Source organism: Cyclopterus lumpus, chromosome 7, assembly GCF_009769545.1.
Source record: "Cyclopterus lumpus isolate fCycLum1 chromosome 7, fCycLum1.pri, whole genome shotgun sequence".
Lineage (NCBI taxonomy): Eukaryota > Metazoa > Chordata > Actinopteri > Perciformes > Cyclopteridae > Cyclopterus > Cyclopterus lumpus.
The window spans coordinates 8,312,901-8,327,331 of record NC_046972.1 but is presented as its reverse complement, the minus strand read 5'-3'; the positions used below and the strand labels follow the sequence as shown (position 1 = coordinate 8,327,331).

General features: G+C 40.8%; 1 protein-coding gene across 1 annotated transcript in view; it reads right to left on the bottom strand.

Annotated features, from left to right (window-relative positions):
• celsr3 (cadherin, EGF LAG seven-pass G-type receptor 3) overlaps positions 1–14,431 on the bottom strand; it is an 87,937-nt gene that overhangs the window by 21,163 nt on the left and 52,343 nt on the right. The window contains 6 exon segments of the mRNA XM_034536788.1: positions 2,542–2,751; positions 3,281–3,375; positions 3,458–3,559; positions 4,378–4,561; positions 6,185–6,305; positions 7,867–8,008. Of these exon segments, the coding sequence (XP_034392679.1) occupies positions 2,542–2,751; positions 3,281–3,375; positions 3,458–3,559; positions 4,378–4,561; positions 6,185–6,305; positions 7,867–8,008 (854 nt within the window).

Here is a 14,431-nt window from a genome sequence, read left to right as displayed (position 1 = left end):
GTATTGATTCTCAAAAACACTATATACACTATAGAAGATTGGTTTTGAACACTGGGTCTGAATGAGAATTTCAACATGATGTATCTGTTTTTCTCTTCTGTGGAGCTTTTCCACTTTCCACTTTGCAATTACCTCCTTTCACATATTTTAGTCTCTCGCATTCATTTACTTCTCTGCCTGTGTCGAGTCAAAAGAAAAACATTTCCACATTATTAGTACCGTTTTTATTATGTTTTCAATTAAAAAGTTCATCAAATGATAAGCATCATTTTAAATAATGTTCTTTCTCTCTGCAGTTATTTATGATGGTTGTCCGAAGACCGTCACTCAGGGGGATCAATAGAAGCGATATGCTCTATGTTTGGTGATGGTTGATATTTACTTCCCATTTATCTCCATTGTTGCATATTTTATCTTGTTGTATATGTTGTAAATTTCGTACCTTGAGTGTCTCTACAGACCAGTGATGGGCAACCTGAGGCATGTGTGGCAGCTTAACCAATGACAGACTGGCAATAAGCTTGCAAGAAACTATTTCGGAAACGTTGAAGTGCCCTCTCATCCACATGCCAAATGACTTTGCAGCCTTTGGCAGTTACATTCTGATGTGGTGCCATAATTACACTTTAATGTTTATGTGGCACACTGATTATCAAGAAATACCCTGAATGTGTAGCCGCACCAGTTCACCTGATGGATGCCCTCAGGCCAATCAAGGGATGCTTCTTTAACCTTGAGTGCTGCTACATCCACCTGCTTCCTGTCCTTAACTCGAAGGTCTCTGACCAAAAGACGGTTTATTAAATAGAATTTTGCACAGATGTGTGTGCGCGGATGCTTTTTTCCCTGACCAGGATAGGATATTAAAATTCTCTTCATGAATGAAAATAAATACACCTATCTTCAGCAAGTCAATTTTGCATAACCGTTTCCATAGTGACACGCAATGTGCCAATTATTGAAACGAGAGCCAGTAAATTGAAAGAGTAGTTTAACAGCTAAGACAGGCGTTTTACTTCATGATGTATGGGCAACACATTTTTTGTCAGACAAAATTGTGTGTTGGCTGACAAGTGTAAGCTTAATATTTATATAACAATTATATGAAGATGTCTCCTGGCTCCTGTATGTCAAAACGGCAACCAGCTAAATTGACTCCGCTCCTGCATCTTCAGCTGAAGCACTCGTAACAGGTAAAACGAGACTCTGTCAGTTAATACGGGGAGATGACACGTTGCAGTATTTCATGAGCTACTGTCACTGCATCGCCATAGCAATGTTACCTCCCATTTCAGAGAAAATACATCTCGTTGTACCGTCTCGTCGCCGGGTCTGTACCCCATAAAGGTTCACTATATCAATCATATTTACTATATACTATAGAGTGGAAATCCGGTTTAGTTCTTAAATTACCAAAATATCAATTTGTCATCCATTTGGAGATTATCTCCATGAAATAGGATTCACAAATGTTGATCAGCTTGTTGGCTTCGTGTCTCAGTTAAGAATGCCGATGAAGTCGGTTTAAAACAGAGCAGGTGCGGCGTTTCATAACTTTGATTTTCACACATTAAAATCAACAGCACCAACGGATTATTGGCGTCACACTTCACTATCTGGCCCGTCTTTCAAACAAACTTTCACAAATTGCCCTTGTACTGATAGTTGTGGTTTAAAAGTGAGCATTTTAAATTATCAAAAATACTTGACAATTCCTGACATCTTTCTCTGACTCTTAGTAGTGTTTGTTGTGTCAAATAATGTTCCCAATCATTTCTGGCTGCGGTCAAAAAAGTCAGAGAAAACACGCCCTACGTCTTTTCCGAACCACTTTTTCCCTTGACCTCGATGGAAGACGCCATGAAATCACAGAAAGATTGTTAGACTTCACAAGGACCAGCGCAGTGCTTAGAGAATCTGCTTTTACACGAGGCTATGGAGACTTAAAAACGCATCAGAACGGAATACAGTGACAAACTTGATGCGGTACAATTAAAGTGAGCCTTCAAAAAGACTGAACCACACCCTCAAAGAATGCAATGTCGATCAAATGGTGCGTTGCTTTAAATGTTGCTGCCGCAATCATTTGGTAAAGGATGGTCCGGTTAGCTCTCTGCTAAAGAAGATAATAAAGAAAGCATTGAAGCGCCTTTCCTTTCACATTCAAGAGAATACCACCAGCTCTCGTCATGGCTGTCACTTTAATCCTTCCGGGTTTTTAACTCAATTAGGAAGAAAACACAACAACTATTGAACTGCAGCTTTGTCTCCTGTCAAAATGACAGTGTTGCTCTTTACCCCGAAGGTGTTTCTTGAAGTAAATCATAACAGAAAAACAGCCCTAGTTAATAGCAACCACTGTGTATCCGCATGTCTTCAACCGTATGCCAATGCAAGACAATCTTAAAGCGTTACACCTGCCTGGTCTTCTCCCCGCTCTCACCCTTCTTCAGAAACGCATCAGCAAACGTCAGTTTTTGGTAAAAAACAAACATAAAATGACAGAAAAGGATCATTGGAGTCATGTATTCTCCGCCTTACCTCATTGAAATGTGCATCCTGAGTAGCGGTGAGCCCGAAGCCACTCTGTTGGGTCTCAAAGCTCAGGAGGCGGGACAGCAGCCGTTCAGCGATCTGCAAGTCATTGCCGTAGAGTCGGGCGGTTGCCTCGGTGACGTCGCGGAGCTGGTGGGCGAGTTTCTTTTCCATGATGGTGTTCAGTTCGGTCTCATTACGCTCCAGAGAATCAAGCTAAATATGCAGACAGCAAACCACACGTGAAAAGGTGAAGCAAAAGCACTTTAACATGTGTTTTAGGATTACTGGAATTTAACAATATGAATATGCACAGCAACACGACAGCATGTCTATAAGGATTGGATCTGTAGTTCATTAAAAGTTGATTCAATTATCTGCATTTACTCATTTACTTGCAAGTACTTTGTTGGAATTAGCGTGTTATGTCCGACCCAACCTTGTGGATATTTTTGGTCCACTTCTGACTTGAACTTGAACTTGTCTGTGCATCGATGCCACGAAATATAACTAAATCCTATTGTTATAAAGAAAGAGACATCATGGGAGTTTTGATTTTCCAAGTTGAGATCCAACTATCAACAGATGGGTTCCCATAACAATGTCAAACTAAATGAGGTAGCGGTGTTCAAGCAAACTGCAAGGTTTGATCTGAAGGTAACTCAGCACTTTTCCAAGTTAGTTTTGGGACCCATGGAGACATTTAATAGATATGTAAAGGTATTAGTGGTATTACTCTACATACAGCAGCATTGAGCTCCACAAATGGAGGTGAGGTGCAGTTGTAAAGGTCTGGCTCCAGCCACCCTCTCTCCACATCACAGTGTCTAATGGCAGCACCTGCGGGGGGAGGAACAGGAAGACTTTTATAGTATATGAGTATATAACTTAATCATGCCAATGTGTCTGAGTGTGTACGGACCGACGGAGCCTTTGGGACAGGGCACTGCTGCAGGAAGGTTGAACTTGGTCCGAGGCCACCAGATCCCCTGAGTGACGGTCTTCGGACAACCATCATAAATAACTGCATAGAGAAAGAACATTATTTAAAGTGATGCTTATCATTTGATGAACTTTTTGATTGAAAACATAATAAAAAACGTACTAATAATGTGACACACGCAGAGAAGTAAATGCAAATGAATGCGAGAGACTAAAATACCAGCAACATGTGGAAGGAGGTAATTGCAAAGTGGAAACTGGAAAGTGGCAAAAAAACAGATACATCGAATTAACTGGAAGATGAATATCACTATAATTAAGATTTTCTTCGTCATTGTACGCTTGGACAGGTTTGTTTGACAAAAATGCCCATTTTTGAAAGACAGAACAAAAGAAGAAGCCAACATCCTATGATTACACAGTTATGAATAATTATGGTGGATGTTCAGTATTGCATCATTATTTTCCTTTCACGTCTGTTTGTATCTATGGATTATTTACTGGTTTGAAATCCATCTTGAAAATTGACAGTTTTCTGCACCACTGTCAAAGAGGTAATTCTACTACAGGAGGTAACACATTATGTCGGCTATCGTTGGAGAACAACACTGACAAAGCGTTAAAATTGAACTTGGCAAACTTTTGTCAAAAGCAGATACATTTTGTCAATCATTTGGTTCTTTTTTTCTTTTTTACCCACAGAGATAGATGTTTTTATCCATTACAATAAAGGAGTTGGTGGAAATAGTAATTTAACATAAACTTCAGTCCTCTAGTCAAAACAATACTGTGTTGTCTCACCTTCCACGAGCCAACTTGCTGTTTGTTAATATATGAAGTTGCCTTCTGTTGTCATTTTGGAACCAACATGTCTGAAACAAAGCATGTAAGCATTCTCACCATCACAGCCTGAATTAGTGACTTCAGCGAAGGGGCTGTCACATAAGTTGCACTGGCGACCAATCACACCGGGCCTGCACTGGCACTGGCCTGTCTCTGGGTCACATGACCGCGAGAAGGAACCCACCGGGTAGCAGTCACATGGCAGGCAGGTGTCAGAGCCCCGCACACGATAGTGAAACTCCTGAATGTGTACACACACACACACACACACACACACACACACACACACAGGTTATGCATTATATAGTTATTTGGCACACAGATCAAATTCAGTCAAACACATGTAAAAGGTCACAAGGCCAAGAATAGTGTCAACCATTAGGTGGTGCAAGATATATACAATGGCACAAGAGGGGGTTGCGGCTTGAACAGAGACATGAATACAATATCAACAAGCCATGTAGGATGTGCAGAAGATAAAGGAAAGGAGTACATTAATCCAATGGATCCATTGTCTGCTATATTTGATTGAGAATATATATTTTCCGCACTGCATTTTGGAAACAGAATGATGGTGCTGCCAGAGGATGATGGTGCAGCACCACTGTTTTATTCTTGTTTCAAAAACGTGTTTTGCTTATTGTAACTCCCCTTCGGTGATTCACCGTGTCTGTGCAGAATGACGTATGTGTGTGTGTGTTTTGTTTTTAAAATAAACCTGCTGGAGGTGGAAAGGTTTCTCAGTGTGTCCTTAAAGCGTAATTTAAGGCGCACACCTAAAATCATGATATGCAACGAGTTTGGAGGCCAACGTGTTCCAATAGACAACTAACAGACGTGTGATGTGTCGACTTCAAACCTTCAAACCTCACACACACATACACGGAGATGTGGGACACAAAAATATGTACATATTCATAGACTGGGTTCTGCAGGGAGAAGGACAATATAATTTCAATTCAAATAGTTAATTGAAAATGTTTGTGTAAAAAATATTAGGGGCCCAAATGTATTATTAGAATTCAGAGTATTTCTTTTATGTCTTCAAACGCGTCTGGAGGGGTTCTTTAAGTAATTACAAAACACATTATTATAATAGCCTGTAGCAGCTTTTTGTTGCATTTTAAGTTGAATTTCACAAGTAAAACACAGAGACACTGTACTGTAAAACTTAATACAGAGTTGTGTGTTTTATTACAAGCTTTATTTTTCAGAGACTCAAGAACAAGGAGCCAAAAGGGAACAGGGCACCATGAGGTTAAGTACTTTGTTCAGGAGCAATATCAGAGATTAAAGATTAGGGTCAAAAGATCAGATTAAGGACAGGATGAAACAGGGTTAAACATACTGGCTACACAAACATATCAATATACAGGCTCACATATTCACACAAGGCAGATATATCAATATGTAGGGATGATGAGTGTATCATATTTTTGATGTAGTTTGTATGTCTGGCTTAGTCTGTCAGACCATCAGACTGTGAGATGATTACTGTCTGGCTTAAACCAAAGCCAAAGTGAGCTGTGGAGTTACACCCCCAAAGTCCTTCTAATCCACAGTATTCAATGTGAAAAAAAAACTTTATACGAGCCGGTCTGTAACCATTCAATGGAGATTTGAACAGCTACTGTCCAAAAGCTCTGTCGTATGATGAATAACTCTCTAGTTAATAATAATCAACTAAAAATTGGGAAAATCTGCTGAAGAAATGAAGGCAGGTGCTGCAGTATGCTTGTTGATAATCACTGTTTCCAACAGCCCTTTTATACACTATACATATCACTTGAGCAAAATCAGCATTCGATCCACAAGCGGTGTGTATGTGTATGTGTGTGTGTGTGTGTTCATGTCTCTCGGTTACCTTGCAGTGACAGTGTCCGCTGGTCTTGTTGCAGTCCGGGTCGAAGCCTTGATTGGCGTCACAGTGACAAGGCCCGCAGGTCGGAGATCCCCACCAGCCCCGGGGACACTGGTGATCAATCCTACACACACAGACGCACGCACACGCACACACACACACACACACACACACACACACACACAGAATCAGTAGGGAAAAAGAAAAACGTAATAGAGCGTATCAAAAAACTTTTATTTGAACCAGCTTTCATTAGTGAGTTTGAAACGGAGCGATAAAAGAGAGACGAAGGAAGCAAAGAGAGGGATCACACTGATCAAATATTGAGAGTGAAAGGTGCAGGGAGAAACTAAAGATAATAAGCACGGCCGTTTAAAAGGCCAGTAAGACCATTGAAAGAATATGCATTTAGCATATGCTGAGTCATGGATAGTAACCATGACTATCAAAGATATGAAGAATGACGTTTTAGCAAAAAGTAAACTGTAGCTAATAATTCAGTTTAAACCCGGCGTTTTTCATAACTGCTGAACTTAAAACACACCTCAGATTGTATTACTCTCTTCCATTCTCTGTGCTCACATCTCATTTACTCTAATATGTGTTCTCAGTGTCAAAGGGATCACTGAGGAGATGATCGCTTTTCACAGCTGATGCAGATACTCGCGCGTGTCCTTATTGCTCCTTACAGGGAGTTTAGAAGAGGTAATTCAGAAAGCATCTCGATAGAATATTAGGATCGACTGCATTTCTCCAGAGATGTTCTGATCCATCTCCACACCTTTCCAAATGAAGCGTCTCTCCCCGCTGTGTGTTCTTGGCTTTTAAAGCACTCTACAGGCAACGCAAACACAGCCACAGAGACAAATGCTTCGTCCAATCAGAAGTGAGTAAACAGAAGCTGCGTCTAAACAGATTGTCAGTTAAGATTATTTATCATTAAAGCTAACGTGATCTCAATTTAGTCAATGATTGCTAGACTGTATACTATTGACTGTATATTATTGTCTTAAAAGCACAGATTTTCTCTGGCTGGGAGCTAAAATAAACTAAAACAATATTGCAAGGATGTAAATCAATAAACTTGGTCATTTTTGGTAAAAGGACAATTAATACACTATCAATATTGTCATCTAATATCATATCATGTAATTAAAGAGAGTTGGTAGGAAGATGATTTAATGAGCCAAACTTCTAAATTGGGTCGTCTTCGCTGAAGAAGAAGGAAAATGTTACAGTAGCGGGGGGAGAGAGGGGGGCACGTCAGGGGAAATTAAAAGAGAGTAGACATATATTTCATCAGCAGATCACAATGGGACTACGTGTGTCTTTGTGAAAACACAAACTAGATAAAAGAAGACACACACAAAGAACAGATCATGTGATAACAGCAAAGCAGTGCAGATTTCACAGGGCAGGAAGGAAGGGAGCACGGGGTGAGGTCAGGGTCACGCTCGCTTCACACAGTGTTACACGCACACACAGATAACCTTGGTGTGTGTGTGTTATTACGGTAAACCCACACTCATTCCACTGTGGATTACAGGCAATGCTGGAGATGTGGTACAACAAGGCAGAACTAAACACACACACACACACACACACACACTGGAACAGAGAATAACTGGTGCTGACGTCCCGCAGGTAAACCAGGAGCTCAAATGTTGAGTCGATCGTGTGTGTACCTGTGTTGGCAGTACTGCCCGTAGTTGTTGTCTCCACAGTCACAGATGTATCCATGGGAAGAGCTGGGCTTCCTGTGGCACTGCGCCTCGTTTTCACATGGATTCAGATGGCAAGCGTCAGTGCAGCCTCTCCCATAGTAACCTTGGGGAGGGAGGGAGAGGGAGGGACATTGTTTCAGTTAAACGTAACTTTTACTAAAATACTTGGAGATTCAAAACCACATTTTAAGGGGCGTCACGGTAAGTACATTTTTGTTAAAATATTAGAGAAGTACATCAGATTGATATTATCAATTAATGCATTGAATGATTGGCTTATTTTGAACATCAAAGTAATGAGACACAGAAAATACGACAGAGGCGTGGGCATTCCCGATGTCCGTGAAGACCTTCCCTTGTATGTGCACAACGACTATCGAAATCTAAAGATGCAGAATGTCCCTCTCTTTCCCATCCACGCACCAGAAATAATAACCTGTCAGTTCACAAGTCCACGTCTCACACATCAAACAGGGATTATCACACAACCCTCCGGCTCGGCCAACTAATGGAAACCCAGCCACAGCTGTGCATTACAACGCTGCCATTCACTCCGAATGAACCACGAAGCTGCCTCTGAAAGGGAAGGACCACCACTGCTCTAGAAGAAGAGTCATTAAAAATTCAGCCGCAAATAACACAAACGAGTTCACTCTGAACATGAAGCAAATATTACACTTATCTTTGGGAACGATGCGAAATGAGGCTCTTATGCTGCCATTTATTGAAATGATTATTTGAGGATTCACCTGAAATCAAGGAGGCGTTAGATGTGTTGCAGCCTGTAAGTAGCTCGTAGCGCTATAATGCTCAGCGGTATTAAATCCTCTAGAACTAAAAGCTACATGTAGAACAATATCATGGTTTCAGAGCCTCAAAATGTTATTATCTCTGTTAAATCATTGTGACATGAATGAAGATGAAACAGAAATGAAAAACATTAAACAAATTAAACAATACATCAAATAAGCCATGCCGTAATTGACACACAAAAACAATGACTTGAAATCAAAAGATTATCTTTTGTTGTAGTCTTAGTGTATTTTGGATAAGTCCTCTCCATAAAAGACCAAACATGAGAGGGAAGCAGGAAGCTGGCGCCAAAAGAGAAAGTCATTCAAAAAATGTGACAGCATTGGAGAAAACAAGGGTTTGTGAACACCTCTCAAGCATCGAAGCACAACGATTTTGCCTCAGGGAAAACAAAGACGGCGCTTCAGCGAGCCACAACAACGAACCACACACAACTTCCCACAATGCACTTCAGTGTGCAGCTGTGCAGCGCAGTGAATGAAGCCGTCATACACTTCAACGCGATCCCCAGACACGCAGCCTCTTTAATGGTAATACGGGCCAGCACGTAAAGCCCTCTTTAATCCAATGAATAAAGCAGAGTGCTTCACACACACTTCTTTGGGGTGCATTCAGCACAAATAAAGAAGGCCTCTCACCCAGACCTGCTTTTAATTTAAAGAGAACATAATTGCTGTATTTAGACTGATGGATGTACCTATATTAATAGTTGGATTAAATGATTACGTGACTTAGCCGCATCACAAGACCCTACTTTCATGTACTTTCATGTCGGGATGGAAATAAAAGCAATACATCCAATACAGTCCCATTTACAATGGTGCTGAAGGACTGAATATGAAATAAATCATTTAGTAATGGTGGATCCTTATGATACAGCTCAGATCTCAAGATGGACAGGATTTGTTGCATCAGATGTGGGAAAGCGTGCCAGAAAGGCAAAAACAATGCTAGTGGCGTGTTGTGTCTACTGACTTCGACCACATTACAGGACATAACTAAGACCTTACTGATACATATCAATACAGAAGAGGCATATACGGTTACTCCGAACAGAGTCCGTTGACCCGTCTCCTTGTTTCAGTTTTACTTTAAAATCATCATCAGGGCCATCTATTACATAAAAAGCTTGCAATAAAAACAATGCCTCTCCTTATATGGCATTACCATACATGTATATGTTTGTAAATTAACGTTTCTAATCATCTTGTCAGAAAAATAACTAAATATGTTTCGAGACAACTTTTCTCAATGCTGATATAGACATCACAGCTTCTGAGGGGATCCGAACCATATATATTTTGTCTTTTAGAGACCAAACGGGAACGTTCTTCTTCGCCTTTAAAAGCCTCTCCGCCACTCTAAAACCAAATACTCACGTTAATATTCATATTAATACTAACCGTCAAGTGAAAAGCACAAAAGAATGCAACCTTAAAAAATAGGATATTACATGTTGCCTTCACCATCAGTCCGACTTTCTCTCCAGCGCAGATCTCTGCCTCACAATCACTTCGCCTCCTTCAGCAAGCGACTTCTGCTTTCAGGGCGCTGTTTTAATTTGACAGCACTGAACACAAGGTCGTCTCTCTAGACTGAAGTGTGTGTGCAGCTCGTTGGGGTCTGAATTCCTCCCTCTGGAGCTGACAAGTGCGTGTGTGTGTGCGTGTATGTGTGTGTGTGTGTGTGTGTCATTTTTTCCAGGAACAACTCTGCTTTTCAAGTACGTGGCCTTGATTGCAGCTTTAGACACACGCAAGGTTTCAAATTACTCTTATTATTTGAATCTCTCTCTCTCTCTTTTGTGTAGAATACCTCCATTTTATCATACAAACAAACACACACAGGTGTGATTATAGGATCGCACACTCAATGTTATTTGTTCACTCATGGTTCCCCACTCTCCGTCTTGTGTTGCTCTCCAACTCTGTCACTTTACCACTTAAAGACACACACACACACACGAAATCAACTTCTATACGCTCTATACATCCTTACACCTCACCATGGCAACTGACGGAGAGAGGGAACGACAGCATTGGCTTATAATGACACTGGCCTTGTCACAACAATATGGAAGAGAGAGAGAGAGAGAGGCTTGAGTCTGTAAAAACAAAGAGCTGTAAATCATATGTGTGTATGTGCTTCTTTGCAAAGTTACGGCTCTGGAGCTGTACACACATCCAATGTGACGCACAGCTTCACATCTGGCTTTCGCCCCTTTATTGTGCACAGCATCAGCTTGACTTCTCCTCAGCACCACAATCAGGAGAAGAACCATGAATCATGCGTTCACTGAAACCTCCATTCATCTTCTGTGTGTCCTACTGTCTTCTCTGTGACAGTGGAAACATGATGGATGTCGGGAACATCCCACACCAATGTGTTGGTGGGAAAAAAAAATAATACCAGTGAACATTGAGTCCAATGACTCTGTGCAAGTGGTTCACAGTGATGAACCACATGAAATTATAAGCATCCGTTTTAGCACCCTTGTAAATATTGGAAGGGGAAGGAACTGTCCAACGAATGTCAGGAACAAGACATAAAGATCCAGTTAAAGGTACCTTAAAATGGATTTAAGTTTTGCTAGAGCACACAAAAAAAAGATTTGGTTAGGTACGGAAATATTATGGTTTGTGTTAAAATAACCACTTTGTTAAGGTTAGGAGACCTTTGTCATCATAGTCACAGGAAACAATATGTGGTTAACGGTCGGGAAAATGTGGCCATGCTTTAAAAAACCCACTGACTGTCGGTTGGAAACAGGAAACGAACCGCAGCCTTCTTAAGTGAGATGTTTTGTAGAACCATCAATCCACCCCGACATCCTCTCTACATTGACTTTGTGGCTCGCTAGTAACGCCACCTCATTTTCTCCTTTGCTTCGTCACGTGTCGAATGGGGCACTTGCAGGGTGACGGATGATGTCATTCTTCCAGAGGACAGTTTCGAAATGTATATATAGTACTGTGATCGACTTGTTTTTGAGCAGTACAATCAATGTATGTCGAATTACTGAAATACAAGGTTGATATATTGACGTTTAAAGCTCAGATATCAACCAGACCGTGAGTGTGTGAGATTGACTAGAAAAACTAAAACCTCATACATGAAAAAAAAGAGACCAAATGAGTTTCAGTGAAAAAAAAGTGAAAGAAACTATACCCAAAATAATCATACACGGTAAAGTCAAACTTTCTTCCAATAGCAGATTACTAAGATTATGAAGAAAAAACGTACTACACTGTATCTCAGACGTACCATTCATATAGCTGTACAACAGTGCCACGCACCTGTACTTTTTTCCGTTTTAATATCAAACCTGATCAATAAATGACATTCCTAGGTGAGGAGTCATTCGTCACAGAGAACAACTGATTCAGCACCTTGAGGATCTGGCATCTACTGTAGTTTGGAAAACAGGAAATACAGCATGAAACTCATAAATCTCTTTCACCCAGGGGGTCCCAGCTTAATATACTGCAGCTGCTCACCACACCCACAACCACTCCATCTGAAGCCATTGGCATTTGTTGTTTTCAATCACAATTAAACAAAAACATTGATAAATGGCTCATTACTAAAGCATCGGTTATGAGAGTTCCTGTTGTCAAACCCTGAACATATCTATTCTACATGAGTTTTTAAACAGCTCAGGGAACTCAAGCACACATTAATCAAGATGGCTGTAATGTATCCAATTATATTCAACTTTTCACCGCAGTAACTTACCCTGTAGCAACTGGCACGTAAATACATACAAGCACAAGCTTACATAATGCATACGTACTCTGAAACAAACATGAGGCCAGATGTCTCTGTGCTTCGTCATGTGTGTGTGTGTGTTGCACAAATCAGAGGTGCTACAAAGCAGATGCATGAAAGAGCCACGGGGCTAGTTTCAGCACCAGGCTAAAGACACAGACACACACACACACACACACACACAAGCACACGCATGCACACACTAACACAAACATGAAAGAGAATTATTCAGAGCGCACCTCTATTTCATTTTTTTCTTTCTGCTTATTAAACTTTGATTTGATTTGTCTCGAAGCACCATCCATTGTTTAACAGTCTCCATTTTTAATGCTCATTGTGCTGATGAAAGATAATGATAATGAGAGAGCCTGTGTGTGTGTGTGTGTTTACAGTAAATAAGCGCACGCACTTAAAGTTCGTGCATATGCTTTGTGTGTGTGTGAGTGTGCGAGTGTGTGCGTGCTCCATGTTAATAAGTCAAGGTGTTAGCATTAGCTCGCGGGCTGTGCAGGATGCTACAGGGATAGCGGCGCCTCTCTGCTTCCTCTCCCATGTTGTCAGGCTCGAGGCGTTCTCACTTTAACAAACTGTATCCTCCGCGAAACACACACACTCCTTCACCACCCCCACCCTCAACTTTAATCTCGTGCTCTCATTTCCAAACTTTTCTGTGTTGCAAAACTTTCCCTGGATGTCTCTTCTGGTGTGACAGCAGCCGCCGTCAGCAGGACACGTTCGGTTTGGCCGTTTGGTCACAGATGTGTGACGGAGGGCACTTTGGTGCCGAGGTTGTCTAACCTTAGTTACGCAGACAATTTCAGCTGAAACGCACAACATACCATCATATTATACTATTTTGCTCCACCAGAGACAAGCTTCAGTCAAATCCGGAGTCTACAACGCCAAACAAAATAACCAAAAATCATAACCCTTTTCCCCAAATCTCTTCTTTAACCCTTCCTCATAAAGTACATTTAATTGTGGTCGGGCCACAATGGATTGGAGTAAAATATATATGTAAGGGACACCACCCATAACAAAAATACAACAAGAGAGTGGAGGCCATATTTAATATAACGCTACTATTGTTTTCAAGCTATTTGTCATTTTAATATGCAAATGATGAGTAAGGCTGTGAGTAAGACTCAATATCCTTGAAGGACTTATTACTAATTACAACACTGACAACGTTACCACCAGCAAAATGCCTCCGTCCATTGAAAGCCATGCTCTACTTTATAGTCTTCTAATGTCAAAGCAAGTGACTGATATGCCCATTTGGAAAGTACCTCCTCTTAGTGTACTTCTCGAATGTTTCTGGCTGTCTTTCTTTACTTTTTCTTTACTTTTTTTTTGTTTGTGGTATAAGAAGTGGGCCTATTCAAAGCCTTGTTCCTGACATAAAACTATTATCTATCAATAGTAACACTATTAATACCGCATTGTAAAATTAGTGCATTCAAATGTTTACATCCAGTGAAGAGTGAAAGAGAGGAATTATCAGCAAAATGTACTTGACTTTACTTAATTTCTGTTCAAGACGGAGCTTTCAATTCCAATATGATGCTGGATAGATTATTAAGAAATAATGAATCATATTTTATTTGTGTGAGGCAACTAAGTCGTGGCAGGTGTAGCGCTGAGGACCCGAGGGAGCGCAATGTGGAGTTGTTTGCTTCTCTCTCTCTCTCTCTCTCTCTCTCTCTCTCTGTGTGTTTGTCTGTCTCTCTCTCTTTCTAGGTTCCATTTCTCTTAATTTGCTATTCACTCTCGTGCCTCCTTTCATCATGAAGTAATCTCCTCTAATCATCTCTGCTTGGAAGGTCTCGTCTGTTTAATCAATACCCATCGAAATGAACTGCAGCTGGTTTATCATTAGCACTCAAATAAATGTAAAATGTCCCTTCTTCATCCTCTCCTTCACTTTCACTTTTCTCTGCTGTGT